Source organism: Antedon mediterranea, chromosome 6 (genome assembly GCF_964355755.1).
Source record: "Antedon mediterranea chromosome 6, ecAntMedi1.1, whole genome shotgun sequence".
NCBI lineage: Eukaryota > Metazoa > Echinodermata > Crinoidea > Comatulida > Antedonidae > Antedon > Antedon mediterranea.
Window position 1 is genome coordinate 1,986,224 of NC_092675.1, and position 17,815 is coordinate 2,004,038.

Below are 17,815 nucleotides of genomic sequence, written 5' to 3' on the forward strand. Positions count from 1 at the left end.
TGTTATTCAATGGAAATAGGCTTGTTTACAAACACAGTGACAACACTGCTATATAATTTAGATGTCACTTCAAAAACATTGTGTCAAACATTTTACTAATTTAGTCAACTTTCCATAGACTGGTAAAAAATTGAATGGCTTTAAAATGTTTGGGAATGCATAGGAACAAGTACTATATGAACATATTTAAGACAACTAGAAAACTCTAGGAGAGTTTCCAGTATTCAGAGAGTCTCAGTAATAAATTTAAGTGACGGTACCTTTAATACTGTGCTTTGTGGACATGATGTACAGTTATTACTGAGAGGTCCGTCCGCACAGCTTCCACATTGGGTCAGATCACATCTGTCACACATTCTAGTCTTTGTGTTGCCGAACATTCCAGGCCCACACTCTTTAACGCATGTGTTACCCTATTGAATGAAGAAAGTACAAGCATATGATATTGATAGTAGAATTTATTGTGTCTAATACTTGTATATATATATATACCCACAGCATTGTCATTTTTTCAGTAATTTGCCTTTGGATATATATATATATATATCGGGTAGCTTTATTTTCAAAAATATAAATTATACAAATTATTCATGATTAATTCAGATCAATAGAAATATTTTAAGATTTAAATATTCATAAACTCTGCAATATAACAGTTTCAATTGGGTCTCCTAATGAAATGGAAATATAATTATTCATATTTCAACATAAATATCTCAATAAAAAACATTTATATTGTGAATGAACTGAGTTACTGTAGTACTCTACTATCTACAGTACATGCTCAATTCATTGTAAAACTATTTGTTGGCAGTGTGCCAGTGCTTTTTCTATCTATGTCTCGGTTTTACAACTAAATCACGAAATTCGCTGCCAAGGTCTAGAGTGTAGATCAAGATAAATGAAAATATGTTGGCCGACTTTTACGTGACCGAAATATAAACGAACTGTGATTCATAGAATAAGTGATATGATTCAAGAAATAATTGTAGGCCTATATAAAATTGAGATTTCCTTTGTTTTAATATTGAGAAATATATCACTTGCGTTTTGCTGCCTAAATCACAGCGTTGTCTTCCTTCTCTCAATATAAAACTAACCTTTAAGAATGTTGATGGTTTGCATTCATCGCATAGACTTGGTCCACGGGAGCAGTCTAAGCAGTTAGAATCACACGCAGTACACAGGACTTCACCCTGAAGGTAGTAGCCTAGCCCACAGTTTTTTAGACATTTCCCTGATGCACCTACAATTGAATAACACATTCGTTATACAGCACATTTTGCTTTTTGTCTTTATTATCGACTACAGTATAAAAATGAAACAAGGTATTCTTAATATTAATATATGTCAATCTATATTATAATGCTTAATGCTTAAAGCTTCTTCACTTCACTACATTATTACCCCAGACATTGGATCAAACATGTATGGACAGCTCTTACTTATGCAGCTAGTATTCAGTGTTTGACCCTACCAAGTACCAATTACAATGCAAAGAAAATTGCATGTTCTTAAACTCATGATTCTGTGATTTAACAATTTCAACGCATAACACACTACAAAATTCCTTTTCGATGTGCATATCATTATTAGCATCATCTTCTACAGTTAGTAGTTTTGATTTGCTTATAACCTATACAATTTTACTATCACTGTCTCTTAGTAAAATCAGAAGACAAGAGTGTAAATTTACGGACATTTTTTATTGTCGATCGTTAAAGTTACGGGGATCAACAGAGTTGTAACGCCAAATGGAGATCGTAAACACTCTTCTTCATTTACTAGCAAATTGTTTCAGATAATAGAAAATCAATTAATGAAATGATTATAAACAAATTACATCAGATAAGAAACATTAGTATACCATAGTGCATATAAATACTATAATAAATAGTGAAGATTGATACAATATAACAAAATATATTAATAATAATTATATTAATAAATACTATCATTGAAAATATAATATTCTATGGAATAAAGTGCATTTTCTTGATGGGTGATTAGCATTTCTCTGTTTAAAGCCTGTGAGAAATTGTGGGAAAGTGATGTATTGAAATATATGATCCCTAATTAGCAATGAGCTTCAATGAAATACAGGTAAATTGCAGTGCATAAAAACTTGAGTTATGAATAAATGGTTAGCATTCTGAAAGAGATATATTATATGAAGAGTTTCATGCAAGACACAGGGGGAAAATGTTGAACATAAATAAACAGAACATAAATGCTAATTAGGGTACTGTATTAACTGATTGTAATGACACTGTATGTACATTCTTGAAACCCTTTTAATATCTTTAGCTGTGACTCGCATTCTTTATTCCTTCCACCAGCAATAGCGCTACCCCATTCTTTTATCTTCCAAACATAATCAAAATTCAATTATATATTATTTGCACTGATGAAGGGCTAGTGTTGCCCGAAAGCTCTGCTAACTTTTCTGGCTCTTTTACCTTATCGTTTTGATTTACCTTTTCGCTTTATTTTTTCGCATTGAGATCCAGCCGCTGATACCCACAGCATTGTAATTTTTAGAGTTATTTTGCCTTTGGATTTATTCTATATTTTATATAAAAACAACAGGCAAAGAACATTAAATCTAAACAGCCTGATGATATACTGAAAATGTATTTATTAATTTGAAACGATAAGATGAGGAAATCTGAGAATATATTGATACATATATATAATAAAATGAGTAAGCATAATTTTTAAGTAGGGATAATATTGAGAGTCATCTGGGTGCAGGTACTGTACAAATAAATCACAATCACAATCCTATCATTTGTGTTTTTATCTTCATCATCTTTAGGCTACACCTATTTTACCACTGTGGCTAGTGTATAAATTAAAATCTTCATTCAAAAAGGTTTACTTGCATTATAAAAGCAATGAGCTAATACTCTTGATGAAATGATTGTGCAAGTCATGCAAAAATATACTTTTGGTGGACATACACGCGAGTACTTACCAATATTAGAAGGACGAGCCACCGTTCCCCATTTTGTAACTATTGTAATTCCAAAAAACATGCAGAGAGGGGTAGAGAATAAAGAGGGTTAGAAATAAGAATATTGTGCCTTATGTGGAGATATAATAATGATCTTAAATTTATCAGTATCAAGATAAAAAAAACCCTTTGATCATAGGCCTATGAAATGTCAATATTTCATTTTCATTATTATTAAAGTTGGATGTCAGAAAGCCAACAACAAAACCAATTTTAAAGATGAGAAATGTCAAATTTAAATATTCAATGCTACAGTATATGCTAGTCTTAAAGTTTGCTGTCTATACTTGAACTAACATTTTAAGCTCTGTCTACACTATCAAGATTTATATGACAAAAAAATGTGTTGTGCCCATATATGCACATGATGATATATTATATTACCATATTTAGATTTATTGTTTCGCCAAAAAATATGAAAAATGAAGATTTTGCAGTTTTAATAAACTTAATCAGTTCCGTAAAAAAAAAAATGGTTTTCACTTATAAAAAGACAAAATAAACGATTAAATTCAACCAAAAACCGGTTGACTTCCAGTCAAATTTAAAAAAAACAATTTTTTTTCAGGGGACGTATCTTTAAATGCAAATTGTTATCACAAATTGAGTTTGAATATTGTGCCAGGAGCTATATGTATTGAATGGTAAAAGGAAAGCCACAAATCCCACATAATGCAAACCACCTATGAGAAATATCAAACGTGTCTGTTTGAGAAAAAAGAAGATCATATTGATACTCTATCTCATTACTATTATTGGTAAAACAGATATAATCTAAGGCAGAATATTGTTAAAGATACGTTGTCCCCCTAAATGAATATTTTTTTACAAATTGTTTGTTGAGTATGCCATTTCAATGTCACGTAATAATTATTACCAAAAACTGGATAAAAACAAAATGTTCCAGAAAAAATTTATTGTTCAGCAAAATATACCTAAATTGTGTGTCAGACAATGGTTTTTGGTTAAAATTAACCATTTATTTTGTCTTTTTATAAGTGAAATATTTATTTCTGTTGATTTTTTTCTACAGAATTGAATAACTTTATTAAAACTGCAAAATAATGTATTCAAAGTCTGATTTTATTAATCTTTTTTTTTTCATGTTTTTGGGGGACAACAAAACATCTTTAATCAATGGGAGAATTTGTGTTAATAAGTTAATAAAATATATGTTTCTAGAATATAAAAAAATTTTCAAACTTCAATTTAAAAATGTTCTGAAAACTGAAAAAAACCCACTAAGTTTAAAGATATGTATAACTAAGTTTACAAACTATCTCAAGTAATGAAAATGCTTTTTATGAATGAAACTACCGTAACTACTGTATTTAACGTGAAATAAATTGCTCAGTCATGTTATGTTGTGAGGTAATTTCCCGATTGATCGTAATCAAAACGGTACTGGGTATGGTCTACTAGTTTTTCTGCTCCCAACCAGTACATCCATTCATAGAAGCTTTGATGAAGTAAGCCTACCTGGTGGTGGCCATAGAACGGTCCCGAGATAACGACTATACTTCGGCTTTAGTCGATAGAAGATTGAATAAATTGTTAGAGATAGAGTATACGATGTTATGATTATGTGTAGATATGTGATTTGTTCTTTTTATTCAAATGATGTTATGTATTTAATAAATTTGTTATATCAATTAATTCAATTATCGTAGATTGCATATTATGCGACAAATATTATTTAATAAATGTTTGATATATTATTATTATTATATTAATAAAAAGATATTTGTTAGTATAAATTAAAAATATAGATATAAGGAAGAAAAGCAAAGAGATTATGGAGCGGCTGTACCAGAATATACAACACTAAGTATTGTAAAGTTAATATATTAAAAATTTAGGCTGTCGTGTATCGTCGTAGACAAATTAACAAGTACGTTGAGATGAGTATAATAATGAACGTATTTAATGAAACCAACTAGTAGTCATGAACAATAGTATAATAGAACGTTTTGTAGGCTAAACCTCGTCAGAGCATATGCGCAGTACGCATATATATATGTGCGCGTGCATATACTACACTCCTCCTTTCTTATTTTAACGTTAACATTATATCAATAAGCAAAATAAACTTTCGTTAATTATTTTGTTAATCAAATAGGTTAATCATCGTGATTAAATTACTGCTTCTATAGTTCCAGATAGTTCTTATTTGGTTCCTCATAATAATTAACAAATGTGAGTAATTCTCACCATTATAATTTTGTGTAAAAACATGAACAACATAACTTTAACGTTCATAATAATAACATTGTTCACAAGTTCTATATCTCTTCGATAAGTCGTGTTGGCTTCCTTCGAAGTCGCGTGGAGCGTCGTGGAATAACCTCAGGCGATGAAGACAATCTATGTTCCTCTTCAACCGGTTGGTTGGTGGATGTTTGCTCTTTGTTCGCAATCGTTTCGCTCGCAATCGTTATTGGTACTGTCTGTTTAATCTTGTGTTCCAACTCGCTATGTGAAGTAGGGGTTTTACTCGCGTAAGCGTCCGCGTCTGTCGCTTTCAACTGGTCAATGTGTCTTTTCCACACTCGGCCATCCTCAACACTAATTACGTATGATTTTGGAGCGGTACGTTCTATCACGGTACCTGGCCACCACTTTCCCTCTTGTCGGAAATCTTTCACTAATACCATTTCACCTGGGTAAAATTCTCGTAGATCTTTCGTTTTGTCGTGATGAAGCTTCTGATCACTCTGCTTGTTAAGTACCTTGTTTTCTGTACTGGGATGTAAAAGTGATACTCGCGTTCTCAACTCACGGCCCATGAATAACTTCGCTGGCGTTTGTCCCGTAGTTGCGTGTTTTGTTGTGCGATACGATAAAAGAAATCTGTCCAAACATTGTTGGAAATCCTTCCCATTAGCTCGGCTTGCCGCTAACGATCTTTTGAAAGATTGAACCATTCGTTCTGCTGCTCCGTTGCTTGCGGCGTGATAAGGTGCAACCTTTACATGTTTCACCCCGTTTTGCTTTAAGAAGAATTCAAATTCGTCGCTAACAAATTGAGGTCCATTATCGCTTACAAGTTGAACAGGCAATCCGTATCTACTGAACAACTCTCTCATCGCTTTGATGGTCGCTGCACTCGTCGTACTGTTCATCTGAACGACTTCTGGCCATTTCGAATATGAGTCAACCACTACTAGATAATCTCGTTTATCTTTCTGCGCATAGTCAATATGTATTCGTGTCCAAGGCTGATTTGGCAAGATCCAGGGCATCATTGGTGCTACGCTTGGTCGACTTCGTGTTTGGTGACATGCTTGACATTGCTTCACCAATCGTTCAATGTCGGAATCTATCTGGGGCCACCAGACATGACTTCGCGCAATCTCTTTCATACGCACGATTCCGGGGTGAGCACAATGAAGCTCCTCCAGAACTGCCCCTCTGAGTTTCGGTGGAATCACTACCCTGTATCCCCACAGCAAACAGTCCTGTTCTACACTCAATTCGTCTCTTCGGTGTAGGAATGGTTTTAGATCGTCGTCGTTTTCTGACTGCCATAAACCTGTCTGTACCATGTATAACACTTTGCTCAATAGCGGGTCTTTCCTGGTATGCTGTTGTACGTTCGTACTCGTGACTGGCAAATTGTCTAATGTATGCCCCGCTATGTTATATACTGCATCGTCTTCCCGTCCTTCGTATGGCATTGGGAGACGTGAGAGTGCGTCGGCAATTACGTTCTGTTTTCCAGGAATGAACTTTAAATCGTATTCGAACGCTGACAGCACGATTGCCCATTGCTGTAATCTCTGTGCGGCCAGTGTCGGAATAGCTGATTTAGGTCCTAGAATGCGTTCGAGTGGCTTATGATCAGTTCTTATCGTGAATTTCCGTCCGTATAAGTATGTTCTAAACCTTTGAAGTCCAAACATGATGCTTAGGGCTTCCTTGTCTAGTTGTGCATAACCCTTTTCGTGTTTATGCAGGCTTCGCGATGCGTACGCGATCGGTGTTTTGATATTGTTCTCGTTTACGTGGCAAATGACTGCGCCAACTCCGTATAGTGATGCGTCCGTGTATAGTTCCAGTGGTTTTAATGGGTCATAATGCGTCAACATCATGTCTTCGCTAATAATTCGCTTTACCGCGTTAAACGCTTTACTACAGTCGACAGTCCATGACCATGGTTTGCTTCCCAACAGCTCATTCAAAGGATGTATCATCGTCGATAATCGTGGAATAAATGACGCGTGATAGTTAACTAGTCCTAGCCAGGATCTCAGTTCTGTTGCATTCTGTGGTGCTCGTGCATCCTTGATGGCTTTCACTTTATCGTTTGTCGGTTGAATTCCTGCTGCTGATAGCTTACGTCCCATGTAGACTACTTCCTTTTGTACAAACGCGCATTTCTCAGCTTTCACTCTGAGACCATGCTTGTTAAATCTCTCAAATAGTTTCTCAAGATTACTAATATGCTCTTTATCAGACGCACCTGTAACAAGAACATCGTCCATGATCGCACATGTTCCTTTAAGTCCTGCTATCACCTGTTCTATGAATCGCTGCCATATGGCTGGACTGGACGAAATACCAAACGGTAACCTCGTGTATCGATATAATCCGCGGTGCGTGTTGATCGTTACCAACTCTTGCGCCTCGTCTTCCAGTACTAACTGCTGGTACGCACATTTCAAATCAATCTTAGAGAATCGCTTTCCACCTCCCAACTTGGTGAAAACTTCCTCTGGGGTCGGAATTGGATATTGGTCGCAATTTAAACTCGGGTTGACTGTTACTTTATAATCTCCGCAGACACGTACCCTGCCATCGGCCTTTGGAATACATACCAATGGGGTTGCCCACTGACTAAAGTCTACCGGATAAATAACTCCTTCGTTTTGCATTCTGTCTAACTCTACCTCAACTGCGGAGCGTAGCGCAAATGGAACATTTCGAGCTTTGCAGAATTTTGGGATTGCGTTCACTTTTAGATGTAATGTCGCTTTGTGTCCCTGAACCGTACCTAATTCCGTTCGGAAAACTTCTGGGAACTTCCGTTTGAATGACTGACCGACATCGTTATCTATTTCTACCGAATTCTGAGCAAGCGATGGTGGAAATAATGACTTCCAGTCCAACTTAATCACTTCTAACCAGGTTCTTCCAAGCAAGGGTGGTGAGTTTCGTCGCTGTGTCCTCACTACTATCAGTGTGAGAACGTTACTCTGGCCCCTATAGTTCACGGTGACTTTAATTTCTCCTGCTATATCGAGCTTAGTACCTGTGTATGCGTGAAGTGTACGTTTTACTGACTTTAATGGTAGATGGCTAAGCTTGCTTTCGTAATCGTCAAAGCTAATTATCGATACTGCTGCGCCCGTATCTACTTCAAAATCAATATCTATATCATCAACTCGCATCTGTACCGTTATTGGTGGTACCGAATTGTCCTGCTTAATGCCTACGCAAAACATTGTATCTACAAAATCGTCATTACCTTCGTCGTAATCCGGTGCTTCTACTTGCTTGATGGATTTAGGTTTATATTGTTTTGTTGATTTACTCGACTGCCTGCATTCTGATTTTAGGTGTCCTTGTTTGTTGCATTTAAAGCATGTAGCGTTTTTGTATTTACACGTATCTCTTGTATGATTGTTCATACCACAGCGGTCACATTTCTGCGTTCGTGTTTGTTTTGACGCTTGATACGTTTTCGTAGACTTCCTGCTGTTAGACGTAACGTGGTTGATTGGCTTGTCCACATCGTGCGACATACTTTTCATATTCGCTGTTGCTGCCTCCGAGGCTATGGCTATGTCTGTTGCTTCCTTGAACGTATGGTTCTTTGTCAATAATTTCTTTTGGATGCTCTGACTTATTAGTCCACATACGAACTGATCACGCAGTGCGTTTTCCAATGCCTCTCCTTCAAAACCACAATGTATCGCCTTTTTCTTTAGATGGGATACAAATTGAGAAATAGTCTGTCCCGGTGTCTGTTTTACATTTCTGAATATAAATCGTTCAGAAATCGTTATTCGAGTAGGTTTGTAATGCTCTTTGAGCTTGGTTGTGAGCGTATCGTACGATTTTGTACTTGGTTTATCAGGAAAACACAAATCTCGTATCGTTGTGTATCCAGTCTCTCCTAAACTACTCAATAATATCGCTCTTTTCTTACCTCCGTCATTGATATCTAATGCCACAAAATATTGTTCCAGCCTGTCCACATACGTATCTATGTCTCCATCCTGGACGTTGAATTCCTCGAATAGAATTCTGGTATTAGCCGCTGCCATTACCGCGCTTCGCTCTGTACGTTCAGGGCGCTCAGAATCGTTATTAGCCTGTGCGGTTCCTTGGTTACGGTTGGCGTTGTTGGAAAATCAAAAACTGCTAGCCTAGGTTTTAGTTTTATAATATTATTATACTTCCGTTTCTCTCTATGTAAATGTGCCTGTATCCTCGTCGCCAGTGTCGTGTATCGTCGTAGACAAATTAACAAGTACGTTGAGATGAGTATAATAATGAACGTATTTAATGAAACCAACTAGTAGTCATGAACAATAGTATAATAGAACGTTTTGTAGGCTAAACCTCGTCAGAGCATATGCGCAGTACGCATATATATATGTGCGCGTGCATATACTACATAGGCGATCTTGTCAAAGGTCAAGCGCCTTCAGCCTGCCACGTTTCGATATTCAATATTGAACTTGACCTGACGTGGTTCCACAATATCTTTATATGAATATGGTAGAGTGGATAGAACAAAAATTAATTTAAATTTAAAAAGTTTACCTTAATAACTGGTTTTGAACTGAATCGGTTGATGTCTTATCGTTGTATGATGTATGATTAGGTTTGGTTTAAAATTATGTTCGATAAAGTGCGTATGCGTATAGAATGAAATGCTCGCGTTACGATGTACGCGTGTAATGTTGTTTATATCGTATAACAGATAAAGGATGAAAATATAGAAGGTATATGGTAGAAAAATAAAAAGTAGTTTAGGATGTAGAAATAGGAAAAGTTTGTTAGTGCAAAAGTGTAGATTTTGAATGCGAGAAATGACTTGATGGTACAGTCCAACTAGAGACCTATGTCGGCACCTAGGCCTATATAACGTTGTGAGGTAATTTCCCGATTGATCGTAATCAAAACGGTACTGGGTATGGTCTACTAGTTTTTCTGCTCCCAACCAGTACATCCATTCATAGAAGCTTTGATGAAGTAAGCCTACCTGGTGGTGGCCATAGAACGGTCCCGAGATAACGACTATACTTCGGCTTTAGTCGATAGAAGATTGAATAAATTGTTAGAGATAGAGTATACGATGTTATGATTATGTGTAGATATGTGATTTGTTCTTTTTATTCAAATGATGTTATGTATTTAATAAATTTGTTATATCAATTAATTCAATTATCGTAGATTGCATATTATGCGACAAATATTATTTAATAAATGTTTGATATATTATTATTATTATATTAATAAAAAGATATTTGTTAGTATAAATTAAAAATATAGATATAAGGAAGAAAAGCAAAGAGATTATGGAGCGGCTGTACCAGAATATACAACACTAAGTATTGTAAAGTTAATATATTAAAAATTTAGGCGATCTTGTCAAAGGTCAAGCGCCTTCAGCCTGCCACGTTTCGATATTCAATATTGAACTTGACCTGACGTGGTTCCACAATATCTTTATATGAATATGGTAGAGTGGATAGAACAAAAATTAATTTAAATTTAAAAAGTTTACCTTAATAACTGGTTTTGAACTGAATCGGTTGATGTCTTATCGTTGTATGATGTATGATTAGGTTTGGTTTAAAATTATGTTCGATAAAGTGCGTATGCGTATAGAATGAAATGCTCGCGTTACGATGTACGCGTGTAATGTTGTTTATATCGTATAACAGATAAAGGATGAAAATATAGAAGGTATATGGTAGAAAAATAAAAGTCAAGTCATTTCTCGCATTCAAAATCTACACTTTTGCACTAACAAACTTTTCCTATTTCTACATCCTAAACTACTTTTTATTTTTCTACCATATACCTTCTATATTTTCATCCTTTATCTGTTATACGATATAAACAACATTACACGCGTACATCGTAACGCGAGCATTTCATTCTATACGCATACGCACTTTATCGAACATAATTTTAAACCAAACCTAATCATACATCATACAACGATAAGACATCAACCGATTCAGTTCAAAACCAGTTATTAAGGTAAACTTTTTAAATTTAAATTAATTTTTGTTCTATCCACTCTACCATATTCATATAAAGATATTGTGGAACCACGTCAGATCAAGTTCAATATTGAATATCGAAACGTGGCAGGCTGAAGGCGCTTGACCTTTGACAAGATCGCCTAAATTTTTAATATATTAACTTTACAATACTTAGTGTTGTATATTCTGGTACAGCCGCTCCATAATCTCTTTGCTTTTCTTCCTTATATCTATATTTTTAATTTATACTAACAAATATCTTTTTATTAATATAATAATAATAATATATCAAACATTTATTAAATAATATTTGTCGCATAATATGCAATCTACGATAATTGAATTAATTGATATAACAAATTTATTAAATACATAACATCATTTGAATAAAAAGAACAAATCACATATCTACACATAATCATAACATCGTATACTCTATCTCTAACAATTTATTCAATCTTCTATCGACTAAAGCCGAAGTATAGTCGTTATCTCGGGACCGTTCTATGGCCACCACCAGGTAGGCTTACTTCATCAAAGCTTCTATGAATGGATGTACTGGTTGGGAGCAGAAAAACTAGTAGACCATACCCAGTACCGTTTTGATTACGATCAATCGGGAAATTACCTCACAGCATGGATTGTCAATGAATAGGTGTATACAAAACAATACGCAATGCTCCACTGTTCTACTAAATGATAGGTATGCAGAATAACGCAATTCAATTGTATTCTATAAGCTAAGGAAATAACGCCCATTTTCATAAAAAATATGTATTAATAAATATGTATTATGTGTAGGCATTCTTTATACCTTTATATATATATATAAAATTATATTGGGAATGTATTGGAATAATACAGTATAGTGCAATTGTATATAGTGGAATGTGTTTTAAATCAGAAACCAGAATAAAAAACCCTAAATAAAACATTGAAAATATGGGAAAAATTGGTACAGAGTTCGAGGTTTGACTATGAATTTACAGTGGAAACACAAAGGAAATGAGTATACCATGAACATGACAAAATGAGGTATCATGGTCCTGTGACATATCCCTTCAACCCATGTGTATAAAATAAATTAAAATCATGGTATATTAATACAATATATTAATGAAAATGTGTGTGTCCCATGAACATGTCAAAATTAGGTGTCATGGTCCTGTGACATATCACATCAATCTATGTGTACAAAATAAATTAAAATCACAGTATATATATTAATAATAAATATTAATATAATTAATATATTTATTTTGAATGAATTTAACAGTATTGTGAACTCACCAATTGACTTTGTACCAGAACATCGGACGCCGGCGTCTTCATGGTGATTGCAGTTGTTGTCTGCCCATTTATTCTGAACACAATTTATAATTTCAAGCTCATTTCCAACACAATTCACATCGTCGAGATGGATTTTTCCTACAATAATAGTTTGTAATATTAATAATATTATCCGTCTATGGTTTTAGAATAAGAGTTTGGAATAGCGAAAATGATCTTGTAATGTACTACAAACTATCTGTTACAATATTTAAATCTCTTTACTAAATGCGCTAAAATCCTATTTTAGTGTGATTTTCTGTTTATATTGTTTGTAGTATATATTGAATTTTTATTCTGAAATAAGTGATCAATCAATATCAATATAAAATCAAGTGTATCATAATTATAACGGTTTGAAATGATATTGATTAACATCTAAAACATAACATTAACGAAACTGACTTATTGCTAAAGTTGTTGTATTATCAATTTAGGCCCAGTTAAGTACGGAATATATATTACCTTTTCCTGGTCCAAATCCAGGAGAACGAATAGCACCAAGGGCGTGACCATATCCCAATTGTTGACATACAACTTCAGCATCTGAAATGTCCCACATATCATCGCACACTGTTCCCCATTCCCCATTGATAAAAACCTACCATCAAGTATTAAAATAAATAATATTAATAATATGTAGAAATTCATAATATTATTATTGCTATCTGTCTTGGATATGTCATGGTGAATAGGGTAACAGCTCACTAGGCTAGTTTGTGTAGCCTAGTATAGCTGGAGAGGCCTACTCAGACAGCGAGAGTGGCTAGGACCCCTACTAATCTAGGCTAGGCCTAGCTAGGCTCAGTGGCTACCCGGCTCAGTTGGTTTTGGCCTAGCCTTAGGCCCTAGGCCTAGCTAGCCAACAAAACCTGTTCTTAATGGCAATCAAAAGTAACGGAAGTTTAGCAGTGAGCTACATAGTTTTCAAGGATCAAATAACTTATAATAATAGTGATTGCTTTATATTAGTTAAATTATATCAAAATAAATGTACTCTTTTGTAAGTCCCAGCACACACACCAACACCGTCTTCTATCACAAAATGTAGGTCAAGACCAGTGTGATAACTAGGCCAATACCCACAATGCATCATTCAAAACAATAAAGTTCACACAAAGGTCAAACATTATTTACTTTTTTTATGTGACGAGCGTTTTTGTACCCGTTTACTTTAATAATTGATTTTTGTTAGGGTAATTAACAAAAACAACTGTGGCCTACAAGAAGCATCATAGGAGGTACTGCTACTGTACCAAACCCGATTTATAAAGAATTAAACATACCTCCCTGGTGTGAATTGTTTAATAATAATATTATGTATCATTCATGTATGAATTTTAGATATAGGCCTACTTTTTATCGAGAGAACGACAATGATTAATTTTGTGTACGACCATAAATGACCTAAAACCTCACTCTCCCACCTCCCGACAAACTTCCACTCTCTAATTCCCAGACGCTGACGCCGCTGCCTGCTGAATAAATAGTAATACTAATGAATAGTATAAAACATATAATTATTAGCCTACCTCTACACGTCCTTCAAATGGTGTATTACCGTCCACAAGTCGAATTGGCATGTTCTTGGATAGGTATGGTGAGCAGACCTCAATACAAGTCTTACTGTCGCTCAAAAACATCCCATCATGACAACTCGTACACACATTACCAGTGTTACCATTTTCACAATTTCGGCAATTACTGGAACATGGCTGGCACGTGCGACTATTTATGTTACCATAGTAACCTGTAGGGCAGATCTCTACGCATTTGTCTCCTTGAAGAAACCTAGGATGCGAACAGGTTAAACAATGCGTTTCCTCTTTGTAACATGTTCGGCAATCTTCGGAACACAGTTGGCACGTATTACTATTCGGTACGCGATAATATCCATCTCCACATGATGACACACATAATCGGGAACGATCGGGACCCGAACATCGGACACCTATAACATTAATTAATGTGTATGAATATACATAGCGATCAGAATACAATGTTATGATTATGATTATACTTACAACTGCGGTACTGTATCATAGAATCGGTATGTTATTTTAAATATTTAATTTATTAATTTATTAATTTTATTACCTGCATCCTCATTGTGTCCACAGTTGTGAAGTTGCCATGACGATGCTGGTACGCAGAAGTCAAGTTTACTTTCGTCACCATTGCAATTTACGTTATCAAGCATAATTGGGGTTCTAGACGACGCTTGGGCAAAGCCTACACTGGAAGCAGTCACGGCCTCAACAGCATCACCTAAAGTAAATTACGTCATTACGGTTACCATAAATATAACAAATGCGTATTGCGTATGCATTCTCCAGAGATGATGTGATGATGATTACAATGATGATGGTGATGATGATGATAATGGTGATGATGATGATGGTGGTGGTGGTGATGATGATGATGTTGTTGATGTTGATTATGATGATGATAACTGCTTTTTTGCCTCACGGAATGGAATCATAGGAAATAGTTCAACACTATATTAAATTCTTCGTACTGATGATCAATAGCCTACGCTATAGTGTTAATTATATAATAATGTCTTTATTCAATTAAGTAACCATGAATATTACCATACCTAATTGTAATTCTCTGCACACGACACTAGCATCTGCTAGACTCCATCCATCGTCGCAAACAGTACCCCATCGTCCGTCATGATGGATTTCGATTCTACCCTCAAATTTGTTTTTTCCCCCTACAAGTCGCAAACTGCTTCGTGCTGGGCCCTTGGCTAACATCGGGAAGCAAGTGTCTACACAACTACAAATACACATACCGTACATTAAGAATATAGCAAAACATAATTTTAATATTACGATAATAAAATTGTTTAATAAAGAAAACATTTTTGACAAAATGATGTGATCACTAATTTTCTTTTATTACATTTCCAATCCAACAGGAAATGAAATGTTTTTAAACCTGTAAAAATATTATAATAGTGATGCGGCTTAAAGATGCATTGTCCTAAAAAGAAGAATGACCGTTAAATAGGCCATTTTGTAGTTTTCACTGTCGCAGAAAAAAAATTGATTTCGAAACATTTTTTTTTGCTTCCAGCTTTTTCTAAATTAGGCCTACAGTTTCTTCAGGTTTTTTTTCTTTTTCGATCCATGGCATATTTAAAAAAAAATAAAAAAAATTAATATAACGAGAATAATAAAGAAGACTATGTCCAAAAATAAGTTAATTACATTTACAAAACTAATCAAAATGCGAAGGTTTATTTAGTTTGCTGCTCAATCGAGCATACCAAGTTATAGATTGCATCAGCCTTCAAATAGTTTTTGTGAAAAGCTCATTCATAGAAAGGGTGTATATAACCACTAATGCCACACATCCGCTATTCTTTGTGATGAAAAAAACTTCAACAGAAAGGGAACTGTCCCACGGTTGTACCTATGGTACTTTGTTTATTTTGAAGAACAACCTCATTCACGTAATGATCAATAATCCAACGAACCAAATGAAAACAATAAAATCTATTTATATGTTGTAATATAGACAGTATTTATTGTCTTTTTTTATTATCCGAATTTTGTTAAAAAATGTATTATACTAATTGTAATATAGGTCGTTGTTTATGATAGAGTTCATCAATCCTCAATTTCTTGTCTTGTCTTGTCATATCTTATGTGGAACAATAAAATGAAATGAATGAATATTATTTTACGACTTTTGTTCGTGCGTGCGTAACTATACTCGTGGGTGTGTCCATTATTTCATACACTGTATCTCTTCGAGCGTTTTACAAAATAAAAATAAAGTTTACTTACGTGTATCCATTTAAATATTTCGGTTCAATACAACTTGTGCATCTGGTGGGAGTTCCACTACAAGTTTTGCAAGGAGAAGTACACGGCAAGCAAGTTAAACTATTTGAATTTGGGAAAAAACCGGCGGGACAATTCTGAACACATTCTTGTATGTAGAGGTACGTGGAATTTTGACACCCAGAACGGCTTACAGAACGCTTGCTTAACGAAAAACCTAAAAATCAAAATTGAAACATAAGATGTTAGAAATCTTACATAATCAAATAGTTTTTATCAACACAATTTTAACACAAAAAGTGTAAAGCTATAGTGCCCAGCAAAAATTCAAATAGAAACGATATTTCATTTCATTTCATTTATTTCGTCTCACATAATTATAACAAAAAATAACAAACAATAGAGAGAGACAGGATTCCCAAAAGCGAACTAAATCAAGTGGGTCTCCAATATTAGTCCAATATTAGTCCAGTGACTCGAACCCGTAATTATTCTGCTTAATATGCTGACAATAGTTCACCATTAGACTATTTTAAATTCTAACTCTATACCAACTCTTTACTTAAATATATTTTCAGTGGTGACGTAATAACTTAAGAATACTAATGCACAAACAATTTTACAAAGTTAAATAAATTTATTAGAATGAAAGTTTAATCATATTTCAGTATTTTCAAACCTAATTTTATATTTATCTTTTTATTTTTTATATTACTTTATGTTTTAAGATGATATTTAAATTATTAATTTAGATTATAAAAGGACCCCGGAAGAGGACTATCCTGGAAAATCTTCTTTGTATGTCTTTTTGTTATTTTAATAATTTGAAAATATCTCAAATAAACCATGGGTTATAATAGTTGTTGTATTAGAATGTAACAATATGTTAAATGTAAAATATTCAAAATGTAATAATATTTTGTATTTACTAGTGAAATATTCAATAAAGTACCGAATAAAGCCGCACGTATTCTGTATAATTATTTATTTATATTATTAAATACAAATTATTAAAAGCAAATTATCAAAAATGTATTCGTTATTATTTTATAGCTGTAGTGAAAATTCAAAATGAATACAAACCTATATATATACTTATAATATATAATGAATACAAACCTATATATACTTATAATATTTTACTAAAGTACTATTTTGATTGCAGTTACTATGTATTCACGAGTGGGCCATATGCTGATATCCTGACGTCATCGAATCGATTTACGCAGACGGAATAATCGTAAGCCTAAACAGACCGTATGTCAAATCACAGTCACTTGATACGACCAAATGCAATGCATTATTGATTTGCGATTTCTAAAAACGTCATATTTCGATTATTGAATAAAACGTGATTTATAAATATATCCGTCGCAATTCAAGAGTATATTTTCGGGTGACAAGACTCCCAACGTACCCTATTCCGAACTATTGAGTAAGGTCTAAAA

The 17,815-nt window shown here is 34.2% G+C and overlaps 1 protein-coding gene across 2 annotated transcripts in view; it reads right to left on the reverse strand.

The window, feature by feature from the left end:
• Positions 1 to 17,815, reverse strand: part of LOC140052321 (scavenger receptor cysteine-rich domain-containing protein DMBT1-like) — a 38,365-nt gene that overhangs the window by 19,096 nt on the left and 1,454 nt on the right. Inside the window, exons 3-11 of one of the 2 annotated variants that reach the window (XM_072097828.1) lie at positions 16,371 to 16,584; positions 15,170 to 15,354; positions 14,668 to 14,838; positions 14,103 to 14,521; positions 13,036 to 13,171; positions 12,532 to 12,669; positions 2,978 to 3,016; positions 1,101 to 1,246; positions 261 to 413 (exon numbers count right to left, since the gene is read on the reverse strand). In XM_072097828.1, the coding sequence (XP_071953929.1) occupies positions 261 to 413; positions 1,101 to 1,246; positions 2,978 to 3,016; positions 12,532 to 12,669; positions 13,036 to 13,171; positions 14,103 to 14,521; positions 14,668 to 14,838; positions 15,170 to 15,354; positions 16,371 to 16,584 (1,601 nt within the window). The remainder of the gene's footprint in view (positions 1 to 260; positions 414 to 1,100; positions 1,247 to 2,977; positions 3,017 to 12,531; positions 12,670 to 13,035; positions 13,172 to 14,102; positions 14,522 to 14,667; positions 14,839 to 15,169; positions 15,355 to 16,370; positions 16,585 to 17,815) is intronic. The other variant, XM_072097829.1, reaches the window with a different exon arrangement.